The sequence below is a fragment of the Triticum aestivum genome, chromosome 7A (genome assembly GCF_018294505.1).
Source record: "Triticum aestivum cultivar Chinese Spring chromosome 7A, IWGSC CS RefSeq v2.1, whole genome shotgun sequence".
NCBI lineage: Eukaryota > Viridiplantae > Streptophyta > Magnoliopsida > Poales > Poaceae > Triticum > Triticum aestivum.
The window spans coordinates 730,318,859-730,333,445 of record NC_057812.1 but is presented as its reverse complement, the minus strand read 5'-3'; the positions used below and the strand labels follow the sequence as shown (position 1 = coordinate 730,333,445).

The following is a 14,587-nucleotide window of genomic DNA, read 5'->3' as shown; positions in this document are numbered from 1 at the left end:
GCCATCACAGGTAAGCATCCGGGAAAAAAAACTCGTTTGGTCAAGCCCTAGACTAAATAGTGGTGCAGTCTAGTGGGCCATGCCTAGTAAACCAACCTGAAATGCCAGTTCGACCCTAAAGCAACAAATGCCTGTTTGGCACAAGGAAAAATAGGTTTGGCTGAGTCGACTGTCCGGACAAAAATTCAGTAGTTTCAGAATTACTTTCCGGCCCTGAGAAATATCAACACACCTTTCAAATATTTACCATATATAATATCACTTACAACAAAATTTCAGTGCCAACAAATGAATGAAGTAGAGTATATCTCCTTCATTTCTCTCGTTCTTCTGGTTGCTCAATCAATGAACAATATGAACTGTCACAAATATTTCACTTATGTATGTACACCATCTTTTCATTCTTCTTAGAAACTTACCTGACAGCCATCTATGTAGATTCTCATTCCATCAGTCCACATTGCTCTTATGCATCTCTTTCCAAGACCAAGGAAATTCAAGCAAAACCATTGCTTTAGTATGGAGTGAGCTTCAATTTCACAGTCCGTAATTCTTCTTCTACGATTCACACTTCTGGGCAAGCTGAATCAGAGAGTTTGCCTTCCTCTGTGCTCTACTCGTGCCGTTCTTGGCAATCTCCGTGAGATGCTCGTGGAGGCCGAACCCGAGGGCGTGCACCATAAGGGCATTATTGTGTGATCCAAGCTCAAGGATAACAGAAAGTGCACACTCCTTGTTCTTGGGGGTCCCCTCCTTGATGATCCGCACAAGCGTCTCAACGAAGCTCTCTGTTCCGATCGTTCCACGGCATGCCGAGTTGGACCCAAGCAGGAGGAAGATGGAGAGGGCCTCATCAACCATGCCAAGTTTCGTGTTGTCGAGAGTTTTGAGCAGCACGGGAACGATGCCAGCCTCAATAGCCCTTAACTTGTTCTGGTGATTCAGCAATAGGTTGAAGATGGCCGTGCTAGCATCTTTCTTCCCCCTGATCGTCCCATTCTTCAGGAGGTCAACCAATGGAGCCATACCTCCCAAGGCCCCTATGGCCACCTTGTTCTCGTCAACCATGGACAGGCTAAACAGCGCCGCGGCGGAGTTCTCCTGGCCCTCGACATTGCCGTTCTTGAGGACTTCGATGATCAATGGGATGGCATTCCCTTTGGCAATCAAGACCTTGTTGACCTCGTCGATTGAGAGGTTGAGCAACGACGTGACCGCATTGTCCTGGATCTTTTTGTCTGGGTACTGCAGGAGGCCGACAAGGGCCGCGATGCCTCCACTGTCAGTGATGAGTGTGCGGTCCTCCGGGCTCTCCTTGGAAAGCGTGCGGATCTTCTTGGCGGCCTTGCGCTGCACGTCGAGGTTTGGGGATGAGAGGTCCTTCACCAATGACGGGATGAGTACTTCCTTATTCACTTCCTCCTCAACAGGAGGTTCGTCAGCTCTTGTCTGCATCTCTACCTTGTTCTTCTCACACCACTGCAGGATCAAGTTCTTGAGAGCAAAATTCGGCGCCAGCGACAGATGCGCCAACGGCTGCTGCGTCTTGGGACACGTTCGCTGCCCCGCGTCCAACCACTTCTGGATGCTTCTCCTCTCGTAAGTCTGCAAATAATAGTTAGAGAATTCAGATTAAGATCACTAAGATGAAGACGAATTTCCCACGCAATTGTGTGCGACTAAAATTTCCGGTAATGAGAAGCACAGACCCGGCCGCTGGCGATGATGACGGGGTCGGTCATGATCTCGAGGGAGATGGGGCAGAGGAAGTCGTTGGGGATCATGAGAGAGGGGCACTTCTCAAGGTACTTGGGGATATGGACCTCGCCGAGGATGTTTTTCTCGTCTATGCCAGCAACCTCCTTGAGCTTGTGGAGAAGGTCGATGATCTGCTTTGTGCTCTCAGGTTGCTGCCCATTGCGCTCGTTGATTAGCTTCTTGATGGCCATGGTCTCGGCGCGGAGGTCGGCCAGGCTTTGTAGCTCGAGCTTCTTGGCCAGCTGCTCGAGGATGACCCTGTCCGCGCTCCGGTCCTCCTTGTCCTGGAGGACCACCATGAAGTCCATGGCGAGCTCCATGTCCTGGGTGTCCGTCCTCTTCTTGCTCCGCTTCAGCTGCGTGTTGATGAGCTCCACCTGCACGCTTTTGCCATTTTAGTTAGATCAGAGGCAGCATTAACAGATGCACAATTTGATTTCTTGGAGGCATTTGATCGAGCAGGCGGGGTGCGTAAAAAAACGTACTTGCTCCTTGACCTCGTCGGAGATGCCGATGTCCGAGTAGGGCATGCCGTCCAACGCGACGTTGATCTTCTCATACACGGCACGGAAGCTCCCCTGCACCGCCTCGCTCTCCAGCGACTGCGACCATCAAAACCAGCCACGAATCAGAAATCCCGTTAATTAATTCGTTGACGGCAAGAGACGCGATCGGCAGGCGAGGCGATTACGCACGAGGAAGATCTTGCTGCCGTCGTGGCAGCGGCGGAGGAGGCGGCGGGCGGCCTGGAAGGCGCGGCTGAGGAGCGCGAGGCGGCGGTGGGCGTCGTCGGTGAGCGGGCGGGGCGGGGACGCATCTTGGAGCTCCTCGATGAGCGGGAGCACGAGCTGGAGCCAGCGGAGGAGGTTGAAGCACTCCTTGCGGTGCGACCGCCGGAACTCCTGGAACGCCTGCGCGGCGCCCACGGTGGCGACCAGTTCGTCCAGCAGGTCCCCGTCCGAGAGCTGCCGCCCCGACGGCTCCGGCTCGGGCTCCGGCGGCTCCGGCTCCACGGCCGGCCGCGTCCCGAGCAGCGACGACAGCATCGGTAGGCAGATACGGAGAGCGGGAGGCTAGCTTGGCGAGGTAGGAAATGGCGATGGATCGGATCACGGGGGCGGAGGGAATAGGAGGAGGGAGAGAAGGGATGGTTTTGGCGGGCCAAGCTGAATTCCAGGAACGAGTAGGCTTCAAAAATAGCAAACGGGAGAGGCGAGGAGGCGTCACCCATATTGGGGCAAAGGTCTTTCTTTCTTTCCTAGGGAAAACTTTCTTGTCTATTCGTCATTATCCATCATGACAGTACAATGAACATAAAAAATAATAAAAATTATATTCAGATTCGTGGACCACCTAGCGACAATTATAAGAACCGAAGCGAGCTGAAGAGGCGCCGTTGTCATCGCTTCTCCTTCACTAATGCTAGGCAAAACTTGCTATAATAGACAATCGGGAAGTCGTTGTGCCAAACCCTTATAGGATCAACGCACCAAACACAGCAACCGCCGCTGTTGAAAAGATGCATAGACGTGAATATCCAACCTCTCGACACACGAACAAAGACCGGATTCATGTGGATCCACCTAAGACAAATGCCGACCGACTCCCGCGAGATCCGCTGGAGACAAACTTTCACACGCCCTCCAGCTACACCAGAAGCACCACCAAAACGCGGGAAGAATTTGATTCCATATTCGAGAGCCGCCCCGCCACCGCCTTGTCTTTAAGCGGGACACAAACTCTAAAAAATTTTAGAAAAACATAAGAAAAACAAATCCCTCCCGTCGGCAAGGGCCGGTATCTACCACACCCCCATATCCCTAAGGTTACAGAAGACGACGCAGACAGGGCCCGGCGCTAACGTGGTTGGATGCCGTTCGTACGAGCGCTATTTCCCTAGAGGCGCAATGGGATACCATGTACACCTTTTGACTAGGTTGGCAAGGGGTTCGACTTTTCATCAACCCCGCCTTCATTGGGGCAAATGTCTCTGCTATGGTTTCGGTAAATAATATCTTAGAAATGAAGTATCCAAATGATAAGTGTCACACGTCAAGTGCTTGGCACCCTGGGCCTGATGTTTTTTGATTGCAATTTCTGTCACACAAGGATGTTAAATTCTAGTGACACATGGCAAGTTTCGATCCAAAATAAATTAAAGCACAAAAGCTGCCATGCTTGTCAATTAAAGTTGCCATCCCCATTTAACTAAACTTGCCATCGAAGATGTTCGAAGTTTTCATGTGCTCGTATCTGACGTGTGGCACTTATCAGGGTTTATAAAATAACTATGTCACGTCTAAGTCTTTCATCACATGATTAATTTGTAGTAAAATTTGTGCAACTATGGCTATTTTCTTTTCAGGGGTATCACCACTTTATTTAATTAATCAGGATGGAACTTGAGATACAAGCAATATCTGGGGATTATAAAATCCACAGGTGGCGCCCCACTACCAGGGATAAACTAGCTTTGACTAAACAATGAGGGGACCTCCTATACCGCGCGTGACGTGCTAGGAACGAGCCAGCACGCAAGTCCTCCCCTTCCACCCGCGCCTATTCGGCCGGAACTTGAGGAGGCCGGGAAGCCCCTATTGATTTCCCATTAATTTTTTTATGCTTTTACCTTTTGTTTTTCATTAAAATAATTCAGGAATTCAAAAAAGTTCTAAATTTCAAAAAACCAAACATTGGAAAATGCTCCAGAAATCATCAAATTTTCATGTATTAAAAAAAGTTTATGATTTCAAAAAAAAAATTAGTGAATATGAAAAAAACTCCAAATGCAAAAAATATTGAACATTTTTTAAATGTTTAGACATTTTTTATTGTGAATTTCAAAAAATTCTTCACTGATTCAAAAAATTGTCATCGACTAAAAAAAGTTCGCCAATTGAAAAAAAGAATGCAAATCATAGAAATATTTATCGTTTCAAAAAATGTCTGTCGCTTCACAAAAATATTCACATTTTTTTAAAAATGTCCTCAAAAGATATATTTTTTGTGATTTTGAAAAGTGTTCGTCCATTTGAGAAATGTTCACGGTTTCACAAAAAAAATTGTGAATTCAAAAGATATTGACGATTTAGAAATTATATATTATTTCACAAAATGTGTTTGTGAATTCAAAAAAAATGTTCCTAATTTCAATAAATGTTCACGAATTTGAAAATATGTTTGCAACATGAAAAAGAAAAAGGAAAATAGAAAAAAGAAAAAATAAAAAAAACTAGAAGAATAACAATGAAAATAGAAAAAAGGTCTAGAACCTTCCCAAAAACCGGATGGGGAAGAACCCGGAATGGACTGACCCGAAGAGGACGAAGCACCCAACAGGGTACGCACTAGGTCGCTACATAGCGACCTATGTGCGGAATAGGATTCCGCAACTATGAGCTAGTCGACATACGCGTTGCCCCCTTGTGTTTACATGTGTGAGTGGGCTGGCCCGTCTAGGACTATTTCTATTGGTTTTATGAAGCTTCTAGAAACTTCAAATAGTTTTTTTGCCTTTTTTAGGGGTTTTCTTGTTTTTTGTTCACTCTATTTATGTTTTTATCCTCATCTTTATTTATTTATTTAAAATTCATTTAAAAAATAAAATTCAGGTTTTTATTATTGGTGGTGCTAGTTGCATGTCTAATGTCAAACACGAAACTACAAGTGGTGTCGTTTTGCTAATGCATGTCTCCAACGCGATTGTATCTTGGGGAACAAAGCTGTGTTGTCATTAGGGCAATTAAATGTCTCCTAGTTGATATGCAACTGCAACGCCACTTCAATTATAAATGAATGTCTTCAACGCAACTATAACTTCACGGTAGGATGAAACTGTTTGTTGGGAGAATAGTTGCATATGTTCTACTAGATACACAATTGAACACTATCATATGAATGCTCGGCAGTGACGGGTGAGGCTCTGTGAGGCGCCCGCTACTGGTAACATGGCATTAGTGGTGGGCGCTCCACCTCCCACAGATAGGACTATAACAGTGACGGGCGTTACAAACAGCCCGCCACCGACATCGATCTCGTAGCAGCGGTGGGCATTACTATCAATGGCGGGCAAAAATATAGGCCCATTACTGGCAATCGTCTTGCGGTGGTGGGTATAAATTTATTCTGCACACCACTGGTTAAAAATAGTTTTCTTTCTAAAATTAGACCACGAAAAATATGCCACAATACATTGTGCAATATACAAGCGTCACAATACAAAGAAAATATGCCACAATATGCAGCACAGTATGCAATCGTCATAATACAAAGAAAAAACACTAAAATCACATCAGCCACTACACAGACGCCTAGACTTTCAGTGGCGGCGGCGTTGATCTGGTGGACATGGACGACTGCGTCGGGAACTGCGTGACCACCGGCGATAGAGGAGCCCAACCTCTTCGGCAATTAACTCGTTCCGCGCTCACCTTGGGTTGACGGCTATAGTCTAAATTTGCCGTAGCGGCTCTCCTTGTTGTTCCGGCCCTATCTATGTCCGATGGCTTTCTGAGCCTGTTGAAGTGGAGGGTCGGTCTCCGGTGAGGTAAAGTAGGACATGGGACACGACCCAGCTAATGTAACTCGAGTCAGCGCCATTTCCCATGGCCTACTTTTCCTCATCGGAGCCCGTGCCCTGCATGTCGTCGGGGGATGTGAGGTCGATGATTGATCCGTCGTGGTGGAGCCGACCACGTCGAACACGACATGATTGCGACACCAAGGGCTGTCGGGAACAATATGAGGCGCCGAAGAGTGGGAGTCAACCTTACTGGCGTCTGGCATGAGGGCTTCTGCGATCTCCCGCACCCGCCGCCTCGCACGATGGGCACGCCACCATATTTGCATTAGACGTTAAGCGATTGTGCACATCTGTCTCGGTGCGCCAACAAAGTGGTTGCGCATCCGCCACGGCATTCAGACGCCAGACTGACCGTACCACCTCGGGGTGGCAGTGGCGACTGCCCTGAGGCTGGATCCATGCGCCATTTTGGTAGACACAATGGATTCCCGCTGAATGGATTTCGAGCGCTGCCGGGCAGACTCGTCTGGTTGTGGTGAAGCGCAAGGCAACCGACCATCTCCTCCTTGAAGCCTTGTGGGACGATCTACGGGTCAACGGATCGAGAGGTGCTGGAATGGGAGCCATTGGCCGCCATGCCTGAGATGGTGGGGGATCGCCGAACAGGGCTTGTTGGTGGAGGGGAGTAGCTTGGAGAGGAGTAGAGTGGAGTCGAATGCGGCTAGGGTTTCGCTCAGAGTGCAGATAGGATTCAATTTATGTGGGGTCAGGCGGGCCATAGTCGGCTAGATCCTACCTGGGGCGTGTGTCCAGGCGCCTATGGGCCTCCACATATTTGTTCGAGATATGGGCCGGACATGGGGAGTGTCGGTCAGCCAAGACATTTGGGCCGTATTTGGCAAGTCCAGTTGGGTGGCAATTTTGCGTCCTGGTAGTGACCGGGCAGCTCGCCCTGGCGTTTCAGGCGGATATGAGGCGTTCACTTGTAGATGCTCAGAAGCTCACAAACCTGGACATGTGACTACAACGTCTTGCATCTTGCATTTGCATGACTGCTATCTGAATCACATCCAAATATCCAATGCTCTTAGAAAGCATTTGTTTGTTTTCTTCCATGCATCCCAAATTTGCATTGCAACATCGCAAAATCCAACTCACAAGTTTCAAGCAGATGCAAACCGCAAAACTACAGGAGGAACGACATGCAACACTTAGCCGAAGGAAACAATATTTTCATGTGCGAGGCTGTGAATAATGGAGCCACCACGAGAAGTTTAATGGGAACAACAATGAAAATAAAATATTAGCATCATATTTTTTACTGCTATTGCCAGCATGCATCCATTTATAAACGCCTCTCGATATCTATTATTCTCTCTCCATGGCAATGTTTCATCCATATTATTAATAGTACTTTCACAAAGTCCCCTTTATTATCTATCCATGCCTGATCGATCCCTCACCTTGACATCAATCATAAGTTCACACCCATCTAGGTTCAAGCTCCCAAGGTTCGCGGCATGGTGGCACTGACGCACGGGGTGTTTGCCCTGCATGCATAGTTCAATTTCAAATGAAGGTTTTTTCCTTGTAAGCATAGTTCAATGTTAAATGAGATAAAACACTCTAGGTTTCACAACACTATACACTGAAAATTAATAAACCTGTTATTGATTTGAACAAACTTTTTGGAAAAAAATGACTACTTTCTCCATCTGTATCCCCAGCTTCTACAGAGTGGCACCTAGTCCTAGTAAACACTAATACTTCCAAAGTATGAAAATTCATGTTGCATGAACCTTGGGAGACTACATAAGATAATTCTACAATGAACATGCAGAAACAAGCTGCAAAAGATAGTAATAATTGCTAACATTTGTTATCTGGGAGTCAAGTATAACATAACTCTAAGATGAACATGTGCAATGCATGATGTGTATTTCATGTAGTTTGGGCTTCTGTAACTTGAATTTGGTCAGTGCATAGCTTACTAATTTGTATAACTTGATAGAAACATCAGCCTTTGACTGGATTTAGCCAACATCAGTATACTTTAGTGCTGAGATAAATACAGCTACACACCAACATAATCTATGGAAAACCAAATTTAAATGGATAATGAATCACAAATGGAGATTCGGAACACTGTATGTCACCCCTATAAGAAAACAATACTTTGCGTGATCTGAAAGTGAAAACATCTCGGCTTCCCACAAAGAATATCAACAATTATTGTCCCATGATTTTCCATTTTTGCCATAAACTAAACCGCTTGAACACCAAGCAAAGGCAAATAATTCTTTTACATGCAAAGACCACAAACTCTTACATAATTTTCTCTTAAAAAATACTATTTGGTCATAGAAGGCAAAATAGCCCATTAATTAATTTAACGGTGTATATTATATTATGTTCTAATATACCCCGCTATCACTCATTGCACCATATGGACATTCACGGTGGAACATCCATGGTCTGGTCCCTAGCTCTAGTCGGTGTCTAAAACTTGTCCTCTGTGTAACGCCCAATATCGAACCATGGAGGATCAACATGGGAGAAAAAAGACAACTTGACTTGTGTATGCCAACAAGTAGCATTTGAGCCCTCCTTTTCATTGGCCATATATCCTTGACATACAAGATTGCTACTAAATTAATTAAATATTTCCATTGGAATTTAGTCTTTAGAAAAAAAATGTTTCCATCACGGTGCATTATATGCCCCTAAAAGATGCAAGTGAACTGAGTGTTGAAATATACTAGCCAACATTGTTTACCCACTTGAGTAAATTCATTATGTACTCGCCATTCAATATGGTATCAAGAAAGGAGGACTTGAGTTAAACCGGGTCAATGTACTAATAGCCTGCATTGATCCCATGACTAAGCTTACCTAGGCTTTAGACAATTCTAGACATGATAGGTGTCTGGAAATATGTTGCCCAAGCTTCTTTCTCAACTTAAACTTCTCGGAACTGGTAAACATCAGGAATTTAGTAGGGGGCATAACCATTGGAAGATTGTACACGTACCTCTTAAGCCACGAGTTTTGGCTTAGGTTGATGTACATAATAAGATTTCCCATAATTTCACATTATTGACATGGGTGTCTCCAAGACTCCTATTCCGAATTGATTTCTTTATTTTGAATTATATATGTGGAAATAAATAATACACAAATCCAACATGTTTTCTTGAATCCATCAAAAAATCAGGTTGCCAAAGCCAGAGTGATTTTGCTTCCCGTTAGGGAGGCTGACCTGTGAGTTACTATCTTCACTATAACTGGAACACAAAAGCTTGGTGAAATGCATTTAATTTACCAAGTCACCATACGGTGGCATATGTTGTCATGTAATACATAGGACTTGGTGATATCCTAGTGGTGCAATTGCAATGACACATCTACACCGACTACACATGAAGTCGAACATTGTTTTCAGGGAGCTGGTCAGAAGGAAAATAGGTTCCTAGCTAAAGTTGTCTCGCCCCACTTCAAAACTACAAGGCGTGCGCTCTAGCTTTGACCCAATGGCCTCCGTTTACTGCAATCGGAAGAGCTGAGAACAACGTTTCACGACAATAACTCCCTCCGAAACACGTGTTATAACTTTCATCGTACTGTGCTCTCCAAGAAGCGACTATTCTTACTATGTGAAAACAAAAGGTAGTAAGTTGTAATCCCATTCTAAGGATTCTCGTGGTTTTGGGGAATCCAGTTATAGGAGAACCAGGAAGGGGTCTTGATGGAGGCGATTAGCTTCCTAGGGTCAATTAGTACGGAATATCATGTCTCCATGGCAAAAAAGTGACCTCTCTCCTCCGCATTAGTATGTGTGATTATCAAGTCACCATATTGGGCACATTTGATTATATTAAGGACTCGAAGATAGCCATGAGGTGGATTGTAGTGGCACATCTTTACGGATGTGGGTTCAACTCAAGGGAGGAATTTAATTTCACAATGGCGATAATTTGGGCTTATCACCATCAAAAGTCACGACATGGTGAACATTCGATTATGAAATACCGATGACTTAGTGTGGTAAAATTACAATGGCACACATTCACTGTCTTGGGTTAGACTTTTGACGTAGGCGGTTAATTTTTCATTTATTAAGCATGACACATCCCCTTGACACAAAAGAGTGACTCATTCCTCCGAGCGAGCACAGGCCATTATGCAATACTCATTGGGTTTAGAATAGGCAATACACCATATGTGACCATAGATGATGCGTTGGATAGATCCAGCTTGACCTCTTATTTGACAAATGTGTGTAATATTCAAGGTTAGTTATTACCTCACCGCAAACTATATTTATATAAATACAGGAGTATCTAAGTTAACTTTATAGTCTCTTGGCGAACAAGTGGACAAAACAATAGTAGTTAACATAAGTAATGAACTCATGACCACCGACGTCTAGACACAAATCGTGAGAAGAAGGTTACACATTAGAGCATAGAAACTATATCAAATAATAAATAATGAATTAAACGAACCATGCCCGGAAACAAATTTGTTAACAAATAACTTCAGTGATCAACCATCGACAACTATTTGCTCCTTGTCCTCCGGCCTTTGCGACACAGACCACGTGGACCACAGGGCTTGTCCATAAAGTAGTAGTCCAACTAAAGCCCAATGCCGATGTAGTATGATGATTTCATTCACATGTAGGATAGCTGATGTATGTTGAATCCTTGATTCAAATCTCAACAAATTATCAGGTTGTGTCTACTTTTTTATTCCTATCCAGAATGTGGCTATAATAGACAAGTCACCTCCATTATTGCCTCTTGAAGAAGTCTACCTAGATAATGATACAACTATCTCTCAATCACAGTTCCAACTCGGATGAGAAGTATATGCAATTAATAGTGTCGATCAAGCTACTATGGGGTTGGTGAAGGAAACTACAACAAGAAAGGGAGGAGATGGTATGTTATGCACACTCATACTTGGTAGCATTTTCATAAAGGATTCGTTCCATTTTCAACTTTTATGAGAGATCTTGTCCATGCGTTATGATTGACCTTTCACTAGTCTCAGTCTCTTGGTACCAATAGGAAGTAAGTAGAGAAACATGTTGGGTGTTCTCGTGTTTCCCTATGAGCCTCTTGCGTTTCCATATTCTCACTATACAACTAGATGCAAGTACAACACAATGTTGGATGTTTTCATGTTTGCCTATTATCCTCTCCATTTACACCTTGCCTCACTAGACCATTATAGATCCTAATGGAAAAATACCCCCATATGGTTATGATTACCCTCCCACTAGAATATGCATCGAAGAGAAGTAAATAGTTTTTTTTGGTGTGTTTTGTGTTTGGTAAGACGACAAGTTATAACATACATATACAATAATTTAGGCACAATCTAGTTTGCACGTGAAGTCAAACTTGATATGTAAGGACGAGGGTCTGCTGATATCTTGTATGGTTGCATAGCCATAGTTAACATCCACCCAACAAGTAACTTCCATATTTGTGCCTCCTATTAGCCATGTTGTTCTCCCTTTTTTCGGTCATGCAGGTCCAATTAGATATCTAGTTTCAAATTCAAACATGCATGCCAACCTCCTCTCATACTACCCATGGTGTCAACACACATGATGAACAACTTAGAAAATATATTATCTCATGAGCTAACACACTTCTTAACCTACTGTCTTTTCACATGACCCGAGACCTAGCTCCATTGCTAATGTTTCACAAAGCTTTACCGAATGAATATATTATTGTTGAAACAATCTAGATATCAAAACCATCATAGGAAATGAATAGAAAAGCCATTTCAAGTGGACAAGGTGATCCTGAAGCAATATACCAACCCCCTCCCGCAAGTTTATAAATAGTGTCAATCAATCGCAAAAAGTAGGAAGCGAGAAATTCAAAAGTTCCACACAAGGCTTCCCATTATCCTCGGGATAGGGATATTTTTGATAATTTCTGACAGGGCTCCGCTTTTGGGCAAGAATTAATTTTGCTAACAGATTCAGATTTGAGCAGCCTCCAACCATTGTGAATATTAAAGCTCAGGTTGTGCCACAGGCGGCTACTCCTACTCCTCGGGCGGCTGCTCCTGCTTGAGCTTCTCATGCTCGGTCAGCAGCTCATTCAAATCGATGTTGTGGTTGTTCATCATGGAGACATGAACCCCTCCAGGTGCCATTTTCCCTGGTGCCAAGCTCCCCGCTCTTTCACTCTCAACCCGGCCTAAAGAGAACACTTGTTAGAGTCAATTGACATGTCTCCGTGAATAGGAAAACACTAACAAAATCTCAAAGAAACAAATGTGCGCTATGCTAGAGTTATCCTCTAGTTATTGATCAAAAGTGGTGGGTCACACAACCCGTCCGCGGTGCTACTTAGTAGTAATTGATGGTGGGATTGTCGTGAATCTGACTATAACTAAAAATCTATTTTTTGATGAAAAAAGGTAGTAGTGACGGGCCCAATATGTGGTCAATCAATGATACATTGTTAGCAGTGACCGAGGATGGTATTGAGGCTAAACATGGTACTTGTAGTCATATACAGCCCACCACTTACAAGCCCAAGTCACAACACGATAGTGACTAAATCATTACCCTGTCATTTAGATCGTAGCTTAAAAAATTAGTAGCCCCACCCAGTAAGCTCATTATTCCTTCCTCCTATCACTTATCCCTTCTCTAGCTACAAGCACACTTGTCTTCATGATTTGTGCTCCACAACAACACGCACTTCCCTTGTTAATCGCTCATGATGTCATACCCTTCCCCCTCTTCCCCAAAGATAAACCCTCTGAGGAAGAAACCATGCGCTGCCCCTCCACCTCCTCGAAATGTTGTCATCTCTACAGAATCTGGCATGGGTGCTGCCTCCAAGAATTCATTGAGTTCGTCCGAGAGGAGGAACTCCCCGGGCCAACTCCCTCTTCCACCTAGGTGATGACGGTGTTCACTTCTGCCTCGGTCCTTACACCATACGGGTTAGTGCTCATTGGACGATGGGCAGCATGATCGAGGCCTTCTCCGTTCGGCTTCTCGGGTCCTATTCTTCAAGATACCCCCCATCGTTGTTTCCTTTATTCGGATCCCCTACTCTATGGCTTCTTCAAACATCACACGGTGCAACATATTGAGGAGAAGAAGGTTCGAGTAGTGGAGACTACACATTATTGGCAGGTGTCAGATTTGGACCTGCCATGGCCTGATTTTATTTTTTGATTTGACCACCAATGGTGGACACGCGCATCAAAGTGGTTTGTTACTTCTCCACTAAGTATAGACCACTGATGGGAGTTAACCCGTCAATACTAGGTGTTTCTGGACCTTTGCCAGTTAGGCATTATGGAGTAGTGTTGACAGCTATGGAATACAATGGAGAGAGAGATAGATAGATAGAGAGAGAGAGAGCATGAGAAGAGGGGCTATATGCAGGGAGAATAACCATCTAGTATGTCCCTGTTTGAGGTGGAACAACACACCGTGACATGCCTTGAAGGCCCATGAACTTCTAATTTTTACATACTGAAAACTAATACGATTCTTTCAAACCTACTTTACAAAATACATTGCATATGTATAAAGATTTACACGTATTACATTTGTAAAAAGATTCATGTTATTAATCAAAGAGCAAAGCAACATTTAAATATATAAGTGTTTTCCATAAAGAAGATCATGTCGTGTCTCTCTTTTTGTGAATTTGTTTCTTGGCAAATGATTCGCTTATGGAGGCTGATTCCTTTGTGTGCTCGGTCTCCTTGGAGCTGTTCATATGTGCTAAAATTTGCATCATCCGCAAAGTATGCACCTATATGTATAACACTCTTAGTGACATCTTTACATGCGAAAAGACTTCTTTCGACGTTGCTTGTACACTAGCTAGTGTATTTTCCTTGAAAAGAAAAGGAAAAGCTAACATCCTGGCTTCCTATAGATAGAGGAGACTATATGAGCTGGATACAGCCGCCATTGCAGAAAACGAAGTAAAGCACAAAGCCTCCACCGCAGAAAAAGTACCAATGGAAGGACCGATAGAAATAACCGGTGGCACGCCCAACATGAAAGCAAATGCCAAGGGCGACTATAGGTGACTGATAGGTGAAAGTGTGTTATATCGACTAGAGGGGGGGTGAATAGGCGATTTTTATGAAATTCTTCACTGAGGAATTTGCTGGTGAGGAAATTCCTTAGCGAAGAACTACTAGCAGCGGAATAAGTACTCAAAAGTAAACACAACAGAATACAAGCATAGTCATCATGATTAAATGAAGACATGCACAGAGTACAAGAAGCGTAATCACAAGATA

At 44.1% G+C, this 14,587-nt stretch overlaps 1 protein-coding gene across 1 annotated transcript; it reads right to left on the bottom strand.

The window, feature by feature from the left end:
- Positions 1 to 221: 221 nt before the first annotated feature.
- LOC123147174 (U-box domain-containing protein 15) lies at positions 222 to 2,910 on the bottom strand. The gene is made up of 4 exons (XM_044566406.1): positions 2,454 to 2,910; positions 2,244 to 2,360; positions 1,710 to 2,135; positions 222 to 1,605 (listed from the first exon to the last, which is right to left on the bottom strand). The coding sequence occupies exons 1-4, from the start codon at positions 2,802 to 2,804 to the stop codon at positions 559 to 561; spliced, it is 1,941 nt and encodes a 646-aa protein (XP_044422341.1). The 5' UTR covers positions 2,805 to 2,910; the 3' UTR covers positions 222 to 558.
- Positions 2,911 to 14,587: the final 11,677 nt, after the last annotated feature.

Excerpts from the sequence above, each read along its gene's own strand:
- LOC123147174 (XM_044566406.1), bottom strand. The coding sequence starts at position 2,804 with ATGCTGTCGTCGCTGCTCGGGACGCGGCCGGCCGTGGAGCCGGAGCCG. Across the intron at positions 2,136-2,243 it reads CCGACGAGGTCAAGGAGCAA|GTGGAGCTCATCAACACGCA; the intron begins GTACGTTTTTTT and ends AAAAGCGTGCAG. Across the intron at positions 1,606-1,709 it reads TCATCATCGCCAGCGGCCGG|ACTTACGAGAGGAGAAGCAT; the intron begins GTCTGTGCTTCT and ends TATTATTTGCAG.